Below are 14,424 nucleotides of genomic sequence, written 5' to 3'. Positions count from 1 at the left end.
GCTTAAAGTGCGGCCTCAACTGCCGCCAAACCGACTCCCAGAATATTTCTCCGGGGCCATCAGGAGTGGCGCTGCTGCCAACACCTTCAGCCCCGACCCCCTGTACAGACTCTCCTCCATTCTGACCCACTGGGCCTCACCCCTCCAACCCAACACCTCACCTTTTTGGCATTCACCGCTCAATAGTAATCTAATAAATTTGGGAAGCCTAAACCCCTGCCTGCCATCCTCACTGCATAACTACCTACCTTTCTAACCCTGCCCCCCCCCCCCCCCCCCCCCCCCCAGCAAACAAATGAGGTGATCAACTTATCCACCTCCTTGAAAAACGCCTTCGGCAAAAAGATTGACAGGCAGTGAAAAATAAAGAAGAATCGTGTAAACAAGTTCATGTTAATCACCTGCATCCGACCTGCCAGCAGAGGGAGACTATCCCACCTTGCCAGATCCACCCTCCCCACCAGGCTAGTAAGATTGCACCTATGGAGCCCCCCCCACCGACCCGTACCACCCCCACCGACCCCTGCCCCTCCCGACCCCTGCCCCCCCCCCCCCCCCCCCCCCACCACCCCAGATACTTAAAATGGGTTACTTACCTGCAGAATGGCAGCCCCCCCCCCCCCCCCCCCCCCCCAGCTGGGAACACCATAAAGCTTTCATTTTTTTCCAGGTTTAATTTATACCCTGAAAAGGACCCAAACATTCGGAGAAGCTCCAATATACCCCCCATCGGCGCACTCGGCTCTGACACATACAGTAATAGATCATCCACCTACAGAAGCACCCTGTGTTCCACCCCGCCTCCACCGCACTATTCCCTTCCACATCCCCAAACTTCTCAGTGAGATTGCCAAAGGCTCAATCGCTAGCGCAAATGACAGAGGGACAGAGTAAAATACCACAAACTCATATTGTTTGTGCGGACACTTGCCCTCGGTTCCTTATATAACTGTACTCACACCAAAAATCTCGGCCCGATCCCAAACCTCTCTAGCACTGCAATCTACCCCCACTCAAATCAAATGCCTTTTCTGCATCCAGCCAACGACTGCCTGTCTTCTCTCTCTCAGTTGGTGTCATAACTACATTAAGCACCGTCCTAATATTCTAGAATAACTGCCTCCCTTTCATGAACCCCATCTGGTCCTCCCCTATCACCTTCTCGAGACACCCCTCCGACCTAGCTGCCAGAACCTTCGCCAAATCTTCGCATCCACATTCAGTAGTGATATAGGCCTGTATGATCCACACTTTTGTCGGGTCCTTCTCCTTCTTCAGCAACAAGGAAATTGAGGCCTGCCCCAAAGTCTATGGACAGCACCCCCTTCCCTATCACCTCCACAAACACCCCACTATCAACATTCCTTAAATTTCTTATAATTCTCCACTGGGTACCCACCTGGTCCTGCCACCTCCCACAACTGCATCCTTTATCTCCCGTTTCCCCTACCGACCACTCCAATGTGCCCCTATCTTCCTCCTCCAACCTCGGGTACTCCAGACCATCCGGGAATTCCTGCATCCGCCGGTGGCTCCGATCTACACATGTTTTCATAGAACTCCTCAAACACCCTGTTGATCTGGTCTAGGGCCACCATCAATTTCCTCATCTTATCCTGCACCTGGACAATTTCCCTCGTCACCGCCTCCCTCCGCCTGCCAGCATGCCTTCTCCCCATACTCATAAACTGCTCCCCTTGCCCGCCTCAATTGGCACACCGCCTTCCCCATGGACAACCGATTAAAACTAGCGTGTAGCTCCCTCCTTCTATCTAAAAGTGCTGGATCTGCATCCCCGCGTACCTCCTGTCCACCTCCAACATTCTCATCTATCAGCCTTTGCCGCTCCACCCTCTCCTCTTTATCCACCTTTGCCTTAAACGATATCACCTCCCCTCTCACCATTGCCTTCAGGGCCTCCCATACCACCGCATGTGATATCTCCTCGTGCAGTTAAAACCCAAGTATTCCTCAATTACCCTCCCGATCTTTTCACAAAAACTTCGGTCCCCCAACACCCCATGTCCAATCACCACCCCAGCCTCTACACTGTCCCCTTCCCCAAAACCATGTCCACCCAATGCGGCGTATGATCCAAAATTGCTATCGCCGAATTCTCTGATTCCTTAATCCCAGCCAATAGCACCTTCCCTACTACAAAAAAAATCCATCGTCGAATAAACCTTGTGAACTGAGGAGAAAAACAAATACTCCTGTTCCCTGGGGTCAATACCTTCAAGCCTATTCTGATGTTTAATGATCTGTTGCTGATCTGTGACCTGACTCCATGGCCGAGATTCTCCAAAAAACAGGCGTTAACGATTCAGTGGCCCACAGAGGGTCAGCACGGCGCCGGAATGCTCCCTGCAGCTCCGCCGCAGATACGCAGCCCTGCACTGCTGGCGCATGTCCGCGCATGCGCGCGGTGGCTGTTTCTGTGCCAGCGCATACGCGTGGCGGTCATATCGGCGCCCCGCAACATGGTGTAGTGACACAGCGGGCCCACGCGGAAGAAGGTAGGCCCCTCCCAAATAGTGCACGCCCGCTGATCAGTAGCCCCCAATCGCAGGCCTGGCCATCATGGAGGCCCCCCCGGGGTCTGATCCCCCTGCTCCCCCACCAGGACAGCCACCGCAGCCACGGGACAGAGCTCCCACCGGGTGGTACCATATCTGAACCGCGCTGGCGGAACTCGGCCGGTCGACCACGGAAAATCACCGCGGGGGCCTCTTTCAATGGTCCCCGACTGGCGCCACGTCGACTGCGTGTGCAGGTCGACTGGTCGCCGGAGAATCGCGTCTCAGCGTCATGGCTGGAATTTTCGGCGTCAACGGCGATTCTCCGACCCAGGGAGAATCCCAGCCCATACATCTGGATTTTTCCCCCTTTGTGCAATCTCTCCTCACAATTCAACCCCTGTAGTTCAGGCATCATTATGGTAAACCTAGGCTGCACTCCCTCAAATCTAATATAAGCTTCCTGAGGTGTGGTGCCCGCAACTGAACACAGTAACCCCAGCTGGGGTCTAACCAGGGTTTTGTGTAGCTGAAGTATGACTTTGAACCTTTTGCGTTCTGGTCCTCTCGATTTAAAGTCCGCCATTTCATCAGCCCATTTTCATCATTTTTTCTACCTGCTTATGGAACTTTAATGATTTGTGACCACCACTGTTTCTAGATTTTCATTATTTCGGATGTATCCTGTTTATCCTTTTGAGGTCCTAATCGAATGGCCTCACATTTGTCTACTCTGAAATCCATTTGCCACAGTTTTAAGAGTTCATTAAGTCTATTAATATCGCTTGGTAATTCTATACTTCCATCCATAATTGCTTATAATGCCGCCTTCCTCTGTGCATTGCCAAACTTGGATATAAAGGTTCTCCATCCCATCATCTAAATGGTTAATAAACACAGGGAGTAGCGGACAGTCCAGCACAGATACTTGTTGGACACCCACTATTTGTTCTGCTAATTTAAGTTCTTGCTTGTTATCCCTACTCTCCAACTCCTGCACCAAAATGTACAGATAGTTGTTTGGTAGTACACAGATTGGGTACTGCTGTAAAAAACATGTTGTTGAAGCTTTTCATCCGTACTCATCAGGACAGATACACCAGAACACTCGTTGCAAAGGGAACAAAAAATTATACTGACATATGCCAAGGCGGTGTTCTTGTTCCCTTTACAGCTGGTATTCTTGCGTATCTATCCTGATGAGTCCAAAATGAAAAGCTTTGACAGAATCTCTCCTTCAGCAAAACGAAAAAATATTGGTTACAGAAGCATGCCTGCAAACTTGATTTTGGTGAGATTGGCATTCAGCTGTTGGAATTGACAGTCACAGTCTCTGAGAATTACTTAACAAAACATATATTTTAATCCAAATTTTCAAAATGTTTACCGTTTTATAATAATACACAACCCCCCCTCCCCACCCCCTCACAACAGCGTGGTCACCAAAATGTAAAACAAACAAGCCCTGATCTATCTCTCTCAGAGAAAATTTCAGCTTCTCCAGATATAGGAATTTCATTAGATTCCCCCAGCCACAACGAGGCACAGGAGAAGCTGACCTCCACTCCAACAGAACCCGCTTCCAAGTTATTCAATGAGGCGGAGGCTAAAACGTTTGCCCCTGCTCCCGTCTGCAGCTCCGGCAGGTCTGACTCCCTGAATATGGCCTCCAGGGGACCCACATGCAGAACCTCAGACATAGCGCTGAAAAACGACCCTCAAACTGTCCTCCATCCTCTCAAACAGCGGGCTCATCCTTGCCTTCGTTAAGTGTGCCCTATCCATCTCTCTTTTTTTTATAAATTTAGAGTACCCAATTAATTTTTTCCAATTAAGGGGCAATTTAGCGTGGCCAATCCACCTACCCTGCACATCTTTGGGTTGCGGCGGCAAAACCCACGCAAACACGGGGAGAATGTGCAATCTCCACACGGACAGTGTCCCAGAGCTGGGATTGAACCTGGGACTTCAGCGCAATGAGGCAGCAATGCTAACCACTGCGCCATCGTGCTGCACTTACATCTCTTAACCAAATCAACCCCAGCCTTGCACACAAGGTCGAGGCATTGACCCTTCGCTACACTTTGCACCATAAACCTTCTTCCATCCCCTTCCCCAACTCTTCCTCCCACTTGGACTTAATCCTTTCCATGGACTCCTTATCTTCCTTCATAATCCTGCTGTAGATCGCTGAGACAACCTCACTCTCCAACCCATCACCAACAGCACCTCTTCCAAAAACGAGGAGGACAGTGCTACTGGGAAGTTTGGGAAAATCTTTCTTGCACAGTTCCACACCTGCATATATATACCCGATACCCTCCCTGAGCTGGAGCCCATACTTCACCCTCCAGCCTCTCCAAACTTGCAAATTGCCCCTCCAGAAACAGATCCTCACCCCTTTCTCCTCCCATCCCTGGAACCTCACATCCATCGTCCCTGGCTCAAACCAGTGATTCTCTCTTATCAGTATCACCCTCGAGCCTGCCCTCAACTTGGAAGTGCTGCCGAAATTTCCCTCAAGTCTTCAGCGTGGCTACCACCATCAACTGTGCCAACTTACCCTTAAGCTTCTTATAAAACTTGGAACCCATCTGGCCCCAATGCCTTGCCCGACTGCATCTTCCCTATCTCTGCTGCACTTCCTCCAACCCCAATGGCTCCTCCAAACTGGCCCTCCTCTCCTCTCCCACCTCCAGCCACTGCAGAAATTCCCTCAGTTCCGACTCATCCTCCGGCGGCTCAGACTTATACAAGTCCCTGTAAAAGCCTTCAAACACCTTGTTCATTTGCTCCAGCACCAACATCGCCACACCCCTCCATCCCCAGTCCGCACAAACTCTCTCGCTGCTGCCTTCCGATGGAGCTGGCCTGCCAGCAATCGATTGGCCTCCTCATCATACTCATACTCAAACCCACCCCCGTACTTGCCTCAACTGCCGAATTTCCCCTCCCCGTGGACAGGAGGTCAAACGATGCCTGCAACTCCTGTCTCCTCACCAACAGGCCCAGCTCTGGATCCTCCGCATATCTTCCATCAACCTCCAAAATCTCCTCTATCAACTGTTGCCGCTCCTCCTGTGCCTCCCTATCCACCTTCGCCTTGAATGAGATGACCTCACTACCACCTTCACTACCATAGAATATTCTGCCTTCTTCACCCCAGCTAGCACCGCCTTCCCTACCAAAAAAAGTCGATCCTGGAGTACACCTGACGCACCGGTGAAAAGAATGAATACTCCCTATAAGCGCGGGTGCAGAAACCTCTAGGGATTTGCCCCTCCCATCTCCTTCATGAACCCGGCTAACATCTTCGTCACCCGAAGGGACAGGTGAGCGCGACCGGGACCTGTCCACCTTCAGGTCCAACATTATATTTTAATCCCCCCCAATATCAACTGGTGAGTATCCAGGTCTGGTATGGCCGCTAACATGTTCCTCACAAACCCAGCGTCATCCCAGTTTGGGGCATATATGCTAACCAACACCGCTAGCCTCTCTTCCAACACACCCGTCACTATCACATACCTGCACCGTGGTCCGCCATCACCTGCAGCCTGCAACCTCACCCATTTACCCATCAATATCGCCGCCCCCCCAGGCCCTAAGGTCGAAGCCCGATGGAACACCTGGCTCACACAGCCCTTTCTTAGCCTCATCTGCCCTCAGATGGGTCTCCTGTAAATGGGAGAAAACTCGAGTTCTCTTTAAAGGTCCCCAATCCTCACACATTCCACGTTACCACTCTTACCATGGGGTCTCTCACATGCCACCCCCCAACCCCCGCCCCTCCTATGCTCCATGACCATCATTCCAGGCCCCTCCTATGCTCCATGACTATCATTCCAGGCCCCTCCTGGCAGGCAGCACCCAGCCCTGGCTTTAGTCACTGTCCACCACTCCACTGCCTCCCCCTTCCCAGCAAAACGCTCTACTACTTCCTCTTGAAAATACCTCACCCAGTATTGTCTCCATTTCTCCACCACTCACACCTCCCAGGTCCATTAAAACCTGCTCACACAGGCTCCAGTACCGTGGCCCCTCTGCCCACCTTGTTCCGGTTCACTAGCCAACAATATGTTTGCTAGCGTAGTGGCCCCTGCCAGACCACCTTTCCACACATCGAGAAAAAAAAACATCAACTCCAACGTCCCCCAGAAAACCCACCCTTTCTAAACTCCCCATACCCTGCATCCTAACAAAACCCCCCAAAACCCCAACAACCATAAATGCCAAAGCACCCATGCCCAAACCACTGTTACAGCAAAAAGGCGAACCATAACACCCGTACAAGGAAAGAACAAGAAAGAACTGTCAAAAACTGCCAAAGCCCAAATGCAGTCCAGTCAAAGGCCTTCTGCCTTCACAAACGCCTCTGCCGCTGTCTCAAAATAGTCCCTGCCATTTTGCATGACCCACAGCTTTGCTGGGTCGGCCACACCAAACCGCATATTGCATTTATACAATGCTGCACAAGCTGGACAAAGGCTGCCCACCACCTTGCCAACTCCATCGTCAAGTCTTGGTATATGCGTGCACCCTTGCCATCCCACTCTACCTCCCGCTTCTGCTTCGCCCACCTCAGCACTTTCTCCTTCACTTGAAAATTATGAAAACAGACAATCACAGCTCTCGGCAGTTCATTCGTTCTCGGTTTCGGTCCACAACTAGAAGTCACCCGTGAGACTTACTTACTTTGAATTAGTTACTGTTGGGTCCCGGGAGAATGTGAAGTAGTTGGAAATGTTCTTATCGTAAGGCAGCCACCCATGAGTTCCCATCAGGCAATTCTGACTCAGAGTCACCTGTGGAGCCAAGGTACAGACACTGAGATATAGAGTGGGGAACCCTGTCCTCCCGTAAATAAACACAACATCAGCATTGGGGTGCACCAGTAAAGCCTGTCCATTACCATATTGACTTTACAAAAGAAAACACAAAAAAGGCATATGGTAAATCATGTTTCTATATCTATTTCATTAAGCGTTCTATTCAGCGTTATTTATTGCTGTAAAGTGAAGACTTAATATCCCTCCTGAAGAAATATCAAACAGTTTTTCGGATGTTTAAGGGCATACATACGGTGACAACCATTCTAAGTTGCACATTGAGCACTTGGGGCTTTAGTGACTCAGACAATCATTCCACCAGCATTGTGTGCATTTGTAGCCATCTGGGATGGCCACTTACGACAAGAAACATGAACGTATGCAAAGCCTAAAGGGAAATGTGGACAATGTAAGATTCAGGCAGGCTCAGAGCCAGAATGTATATTTGTGAGCAAAGAATCCAGGCAGCATCGAAACCCCCAACCGATTAGCATTTTGGTAGCCCATCTCCGTAAAACAAAAGGACTGATACTTGAGTAACCGATACAATCCCAGACATTTCGGCGCCACTCCCTTTACTCAGAAAGCATCAACAACAGGGTCAATGACTGTTTAGGACACACCCAGCCATCAAGGCACCCGCCCCTTTATTGCCTCAGATCGAATACAGTGATCGGGAACAACTCAATTAATGAGGTCCAAACCAAAGGACTGCCCAAAAGAGCGCGATGGCTACAGTCCACCCTCTTGATCCTAAACACGAAGCGTGATGGATCACACTACTGAATCTTCTCCTGTTCTCTGTTCTGACGGATACCCTCCATCAAGGACAGGTTTTACCCTACTCTGTCCTATGGGTCGAAACATTTACCTAAGTTTTCCCTAATACAACACATATCCATAAAATTCTAAGGGGGCGCTATAACATTCAATCATACATTTCAATTTCTTTACACAAAGGGGAACCTCTAACTGTCCTTAACTAAACTACACTCATGCTGCTATCTAATAACTAAAGGAACTTATATAGGCTCTGAGCCTGCCTGAAATTTACATTGTCCACTCTTGCCTTTAGGCTTTGCGAAAGTCCATGTTTCCTGTCGTACACATTTAAGCATTCCACAGGAGGTAGATAATTGCTGCATTGTTAACATGTTTCTATGACACCCCAAGGGTGCAGTTGCAGTGATTTACTGCTGGTCAACGTTTCACGCGACAGAATTGTACATCAACTTCTATTAATCGTTTGTTAATTTGAGCGCTCAAGCTGAGAGTTTTGGGTTTTTAAACTTGGGTTTGGTGCATAGCATTCTTTTATCTTTCCAATATCTAAATAAACAGCAGCAGCACTCGAAGGTCACAACAAGTGAGCCCTTACTCTATGCACCAGCTACTGCAATGCATCATGTGGCTATATAATTTGTTTTGAAAGGCAGACTGACATACACCCTCAAACACAACTGAGCCACGAGCTAAGAATCAACAGATTTAATTTAAATAGGTTAAAAAAGAATGATACACAAAGCAATAGCCCATACTATCCTCTGCAATATATATTATAATAAACATATTATTCACTTTCTCTCTTTAAACAGGTCTCCATCTCCTATGCTACAAAATATGCTGCAGCTACAAAATGGATTAATCTTCGCTTCTGGTTCACACCAAACTTTTCCATGGATTAAAACGAGCTCAATCACAGCACAAGTTTTTTCCCGAAGTGAAATAAACTCCTTTGTTATACTGAAACACGAGGCAGCATTTCACTCATTATCAAACCCTAGAGCCAGTTTTCCACAATGGCACTAATCTCTTGTTACACCAGGTAAAATTTGTGGACAATTAACTATATTAACATCTTAAGATGAGTCACTGCACTTTCCATAACACCTGTCACTTTGTAAAGTCTTCCACAAGTCAGGTGGTTTGACTTTTTATCGTTGTTCGGCCTCCAGGCTCGTACATTTCTTCCTCTCCCCACTTCCTGTGCTCTCATCACCATCTTCCAACAACAATTCACTGTGTTACTCTTCCACCTCTTCCCTTGCACCCCAATTCAGCTCAGTGCCCATTACAATTTCAATGCTGATGCGGGTCAGAAACTCGAGTTAAGAATATTAAGATATGACCCCCCCCCCCCCCATCCATTCAGTTGGTTCTCTTGTTTCTATTCAGGTCGCGTTCTTAAGTGTGACAATTTGCTTCTTAAGGGCTGTAATAAAAAACTTACCAGGGTATCTGGGCTTCCCTGTGACATGAAGGAGCGAGCCTGGCTTTTGGGCACCACTGCTTTCATGATGGGAATGGTATCACTGATTCCCTTCAAAGAAAAAAAAGGCAGTGAAAGTCCATCCAACCCACTGTTTCCTCACAGAATTAATTATTGAGGGATTACTCGCTGAAGAAAATGCACAAGGACAAACAATACTGAGGGACATCAAAAATCATAACCGTGAGTTACGCATTCTTATAGTATATCCTGACAAATTCCTCATACAGTCACACTGTCAGGTTTTTTAATGGATTTACTTAGAGAGGTCTCGGTAGAGGTAACAGAGTTAGTTATTTGACATAAGTGAGTTCAGTATGACGAAATATGGTTTTGGTTTCTAAGCTCCAATTTACAGAGAATTCCAACTTCAACAAGTGATACACCCAAATTATAGAAAATGCTGATGCAAGAGCCTATACAAATGGTCCTTTTTTTGAGAGTATTATATCCCGGATTAACACAGACGTGTTTTTACGCATCACTAACCAAACCAAAGATCACGACAAAAATAAATTTACTGAAATAAACTATACAAATACCACCAGCAGACAAGCAGCAAAGCCTCCAACACTTACCTCCACAAAGAAGGACTTAAGCTCGGTCAGGTGCTGAAATATATTCAGTGGGCAGTTGTCCATCTTAGCCTGTCGTTTCAAAGCTTCTTCGGCTGATAACCTGGATGGATGCGACTCCTGTGGTAAGACACGACAGAGAACGTTTATCAGGTGTAACTGAATACATTTGCTCCAAAAGCAACATCACTGGACCAAAAAGGATCTCAAATCATCCAATCTATTTTCCAGAGCTCTCTAACTGGAGTAAAGTGCATCCGTTATTTGCGGATTCAATGCAACAAATCTTTATGTTGACACTTACCAAACACAGCGGCTAATGTAAACGGTCTGCTGGCTGTTTGTGTGCGTGCTTATTTCAACTGACATTACAGCTTGATCTGTTTTAGTTTCTGAAACCCGCAAGCCATTCATAAAAAAATCTGTGGAAACTCTATTTCCACCCCCACAAAGCTTGCTTTCGATTCCCTGATCCCACTCCAGGAAGAGATCTATCACTGGTTCTCCTTTTATTCCTCATCTAAAGTAAAAGAAAGTCGCAATAGTCCAAGATGACGATAGACTTATTTCCTCTTTGAGGGGGAGATTGGTGGTGATTTAACCTGAGGATCACCACAGCTCCGGCGAGGGGCAAGGTTGAGAAGGCGGGGCTTCATCAATAAACTCGGCTGGCATGGGGATTGAACCCATGCTGTTGGCCTCGTGCTGCATCAAGAACCAGCTGTCCAGCCAATTGAGCTAAAGTGTCCCTCATCTACATGCTGTCTTAATGATATGACTCGGGTTCCAACACGAGAATCGGGGACACAGTTTAACAGTATGAGGTCTCCCTTTCAAGACAGAGATGAGGAGAATTTATTTCTCTCAGAGAGTCGTTAGTCTGTGGAACTCTCTCCCACAGCACAGTGGGGGCTGGGACACTGAACTTATTCAAGGCTGAGTTAGATGGATTTTTGATCGACAAGAGAGTTGTGTGTTATGGGGAACAGACAGGAAAGTGGAGTTGAGGCCGCAATTAGATCGGCCATGATTTTATTAAATGACGGAGCAGGCCGGAAGGGCCGAATGTTCTACCCCTGCTCCTCTGTTCCAAATCATAGAATTTACAGTGCAGAAGGAGGCCATTTGGCCCATCGAGTCTGCACCGGCCCTTTGAAAGAGCACCTCCACCCTATCCCCATAACCTTTTTGGACAATAATAATAATCACTTATTGTCACAAGTAGGCTTCAATAAAGTCACTGTGAAAAGCCCCTAGTTGCCACATTCCTGCACCTGTTCGGGGAGGCCGGTACGGGAAATAAGGGGCAATTTAGCATGGCCAATCCACTTAACCTGCACATCTTTGGACTGTGGGAGGAAACCTGAGCACCTGGAGGAAACCTACCAGACACAGGGAGAAAGTGCAAATCCCACACAGACAGGAGCACCCGAGGGTGGATTTGAACCCGGGTCCCTGTAGCTGTGAGGCAGCAGTGCTAACCTCTATGCCACCCTGCCGCCCAATGTACACTATATGACAGGCAACTCCACCTCATTATCACATGTTACTCACTCCTCCACTGCCTGTGTGATGCCAGGCAGCTGGTTTAACATCTAGTGCTGGATGAGCCACAATTACCTCCAGTGCTGCCATTATCTTTGACCCACACCACAAACTCCATTCCCGTTCTGGTAATTCCATCCCCCCCACCGACCCCCGTCCCAGGCTGAACCAGGCCTGTTGCATCATCTGCTTCCAATCTGAGGCAAAGGGCAGCTTCCGATACTGAACTGTCTATCAGGAAGAGCACCAGCTTTGATCACCACAACATTACCTGTTTCCACCTTACCCTGAACTCATTGCCCCACATCCAAACCTGCCCCAGATCCCCTTCACCCATCACTCCCGTACTCTGACCTACAACAGGTTCCTGTTTCAGCAACATCTCGATTTGGAAATTCTCACCCTTGTGTTCTATTCTCTCCCTAGCTTGGTCTCTTCCTGTCTCTGCAACGTCCCCCAGCCCTATAATTCTCCATGAACTCAGCATTAGTCAAACACAAGCCACTTGTACATCCTGATTTCCTTTGCTGGCTGTGCTTTCAACTGTATGGCCCTTTAACTCTGAAAATATCTCCCTAAACTTTTCCATGTCTCCCTCCTTCTAGACTCTTTATAATACCTACCACAACAACCACATTTTGGGCACCCCACATAACATCAATGTAAATATCTGACTGATTATACTCCTGTGAAATGCCCTAGGGCATTTGCCTATGTTAAGAATGTTACATAAATGGGGGCTGGTTTAGCTCCGTTGGTTAGACAGCTGGTTCATGATACAGAGTGAGGCCAGCAGCGCGGGTTCAATTGCCGTACAGGCTGAGGTTATTCATAGAAACGTAGAAAATAGGTGCAGGAGTAAGCCATTCGACCCTTCGAGCCTGCACCACCATTCAATATGATCATGGTTAATCATGCAAATTCAGTATCCCGCTCCTGCTTTCTTGATCAGGCATCCCCTTCTCAACCTTATCCCTTACCTGAGGTGTATGATCCTCAGGTTAAATCACCACCAGTCAGTTCTCCCCCTCAAAGATGAAAGCAGCCTATGGTCATCTGGGACTATGGCGACTTTACCTTTTACATAAATGGAAATTGGCACTGTGGAGCTGTTAAAGCAGTACCTTGAGGAGCTGACAGGGAGTCTGCCCAAAATTATTGATCATCCCTTCCAACGCTTTTCGCTCTTTCTCATCTGTGACTGCATCCAGGTCAACAGCTCCTGTAATGTGACACAATAAAATGCAGGCCTATTTAACTCATTGCGCTTTATTCCTCACATCACACACTTACAACAGTGCTGCTCCCCAGAGTACAGAGAGAGGGGGGGGGGTCACCGATTATGTTCCTTCATCATGAAGTCCAATCAAAACCCAACTTTTGAAATGAAAGCCGTTAAATCTCACAGAAGACTATTAAAGCCGAGCTTGTTCCCTTTACAGCAGAGGTCAAGGAGTAATTTACTGGACATGTTCAAATTCTGAGTGTGCATAGGGAGAACCAGTCTCCATTGGTAGGAGGTTGGTAACCAGTGGACACACACATTGTAATTTGGAAAAAAAGCCAAGTGCGAGGCAAGCAAGGTTTATCTTCACTGAGTTGCCTGAGTTGTTCTGATCTGCAATGCGCTGCCTCAAGGGGTACGAAAAATCCAATAGGAACTTTCAAAAGGGAATTGGATAAATTGGCAGGGCTGTGAGGAAAGAGCAGGGGAGCTGAGAATAAATGGATAATTCTTTCAGCAGGATGGCACAGGCATGATGGGCCGAATGGCCTCCTCTGCACTATTTGTTTATAATATAACCATTTAGTAAATAAAATTTGCGCGGGTGCTTTAGCACCACCTTATGTTGGGGAGAAATATGGGCTTTTCTTGGACAGACTCAGTCAGGCCGACTACCACTGCCCGACTAAGCATTCAGGAAAGGCTCCAGTTTATTTGCAGCACAGGTTTCGAAGATTGAGATGGCCACCAGTTCAGTTCTTCCCAACATTACCAATGCTAAATGGGTACTGAGTATTGGTAAAGGCAGAGAAAACCAGAGATTATCCATCCAAAGGATAATATGAAGCAAACATTTCCACACAACACAATAAGGATTAATAATCCATCGCTGAATCTGGCCTTTGCAGCACAACGTGGCACAGTGGTTAGCACTGCGCCAGAGACCTGGGTTCAATTCCAATCTTGGGTGACTGTGTGGAGTTTGCATGTTCTCCCCATGTCTGCGTGGGTTTCCTCCCACAGTCCAAAGATGTGCAGGTTAGGTGGATTGGCTATACTAAATTTCTCCTTGGTGGCCAGGGATGTGCAGGCTAGATGGGGCGAGGGAGTGGGCCTAGGTAAGGTGCTCTTTCAGAGGGCAGTGCAGACTTAATGGGTCAAATGGTCTCCTTCTGCACTGAAGGAAATCTATGGAATTCTATGTGGGTCAAAGCCTAATCTCCATCATCAATAAAACTGTGCTAAGAAATGGAGGAGCAGGTCATGGCACAGAGCTCTGATAATCTGATGGCAAAATAAAGACAGTTTCAGCTCCTGATGCTTCCAAATGGTCTTTGTAAATTAACCAAAGTCAAATAAGTTGAACTGAGACTCCACTTTGATACCCTCCAATCAAACTGCCTGCCAATCCTCGCCGTTTAGACCCTGCTACGAAGTAAAGGGTATTTAAACAGTGGACCAGGAT

General features: G+C 47.7%; 1 protein-coding gene across 5 annotated transcripts in view; it reads right to left on the bottom strand.

Annotated features, from left to right (window-relative positions):
• The window catches only part of nbeal1 (neurobeachin-like 1), a 355,441-nt gene that overhangs the window by 19,213 nt on the left and 321,804 nt on the right, over nucleotides 1–14,424 (bottom strand). For all 5 annotated transcript variants that reach the window (XM_038787846.1, XM_038787851.1, XM_038787847.1 and 2 more), the window contains 4 exons: nucleotides 12,859–12,956; nucleotides 10,193–10,309; nucleotides 9,576–9,665; nucleotides 7,212–7,321 (listed from right to left, as the gene is read on the bottom strand). In XM_038787846.1, the coding sequence (XP_038643774.1) occupies nucleotides 7,212–7,321; nucleotides 9,576–9,665; nucleotides 10,193–10,309; nucleotides 12,859–12,956 (415 nt within the window). The remainder of the gene's footprint in view (nucleotides 1–7,211; nucleotides 7,322–9,575; nucleotides 9,666–10,192; nucleotides 10,310–12,858; nucleotides 12,957–14,424) is intronic.

Source organism: Scyliorhinus canicula, chromosome 2, assembly GCF_902713615.1.
Source record: "Scyliorhinus canicula chromosome 2, sScyCan1.1, whole genome shotgun sequence".
Lineage (NCBI taxonomy): Eukaryota > Metazoa > Chordata > Chondrichthyes > Carcharhiniformes > Scyliorhinidae > Scyliorhinus > Scyliorhinus canicula.
This window is presented reverse-complemented; position numbering and strand designations above follow the sequence as displayed.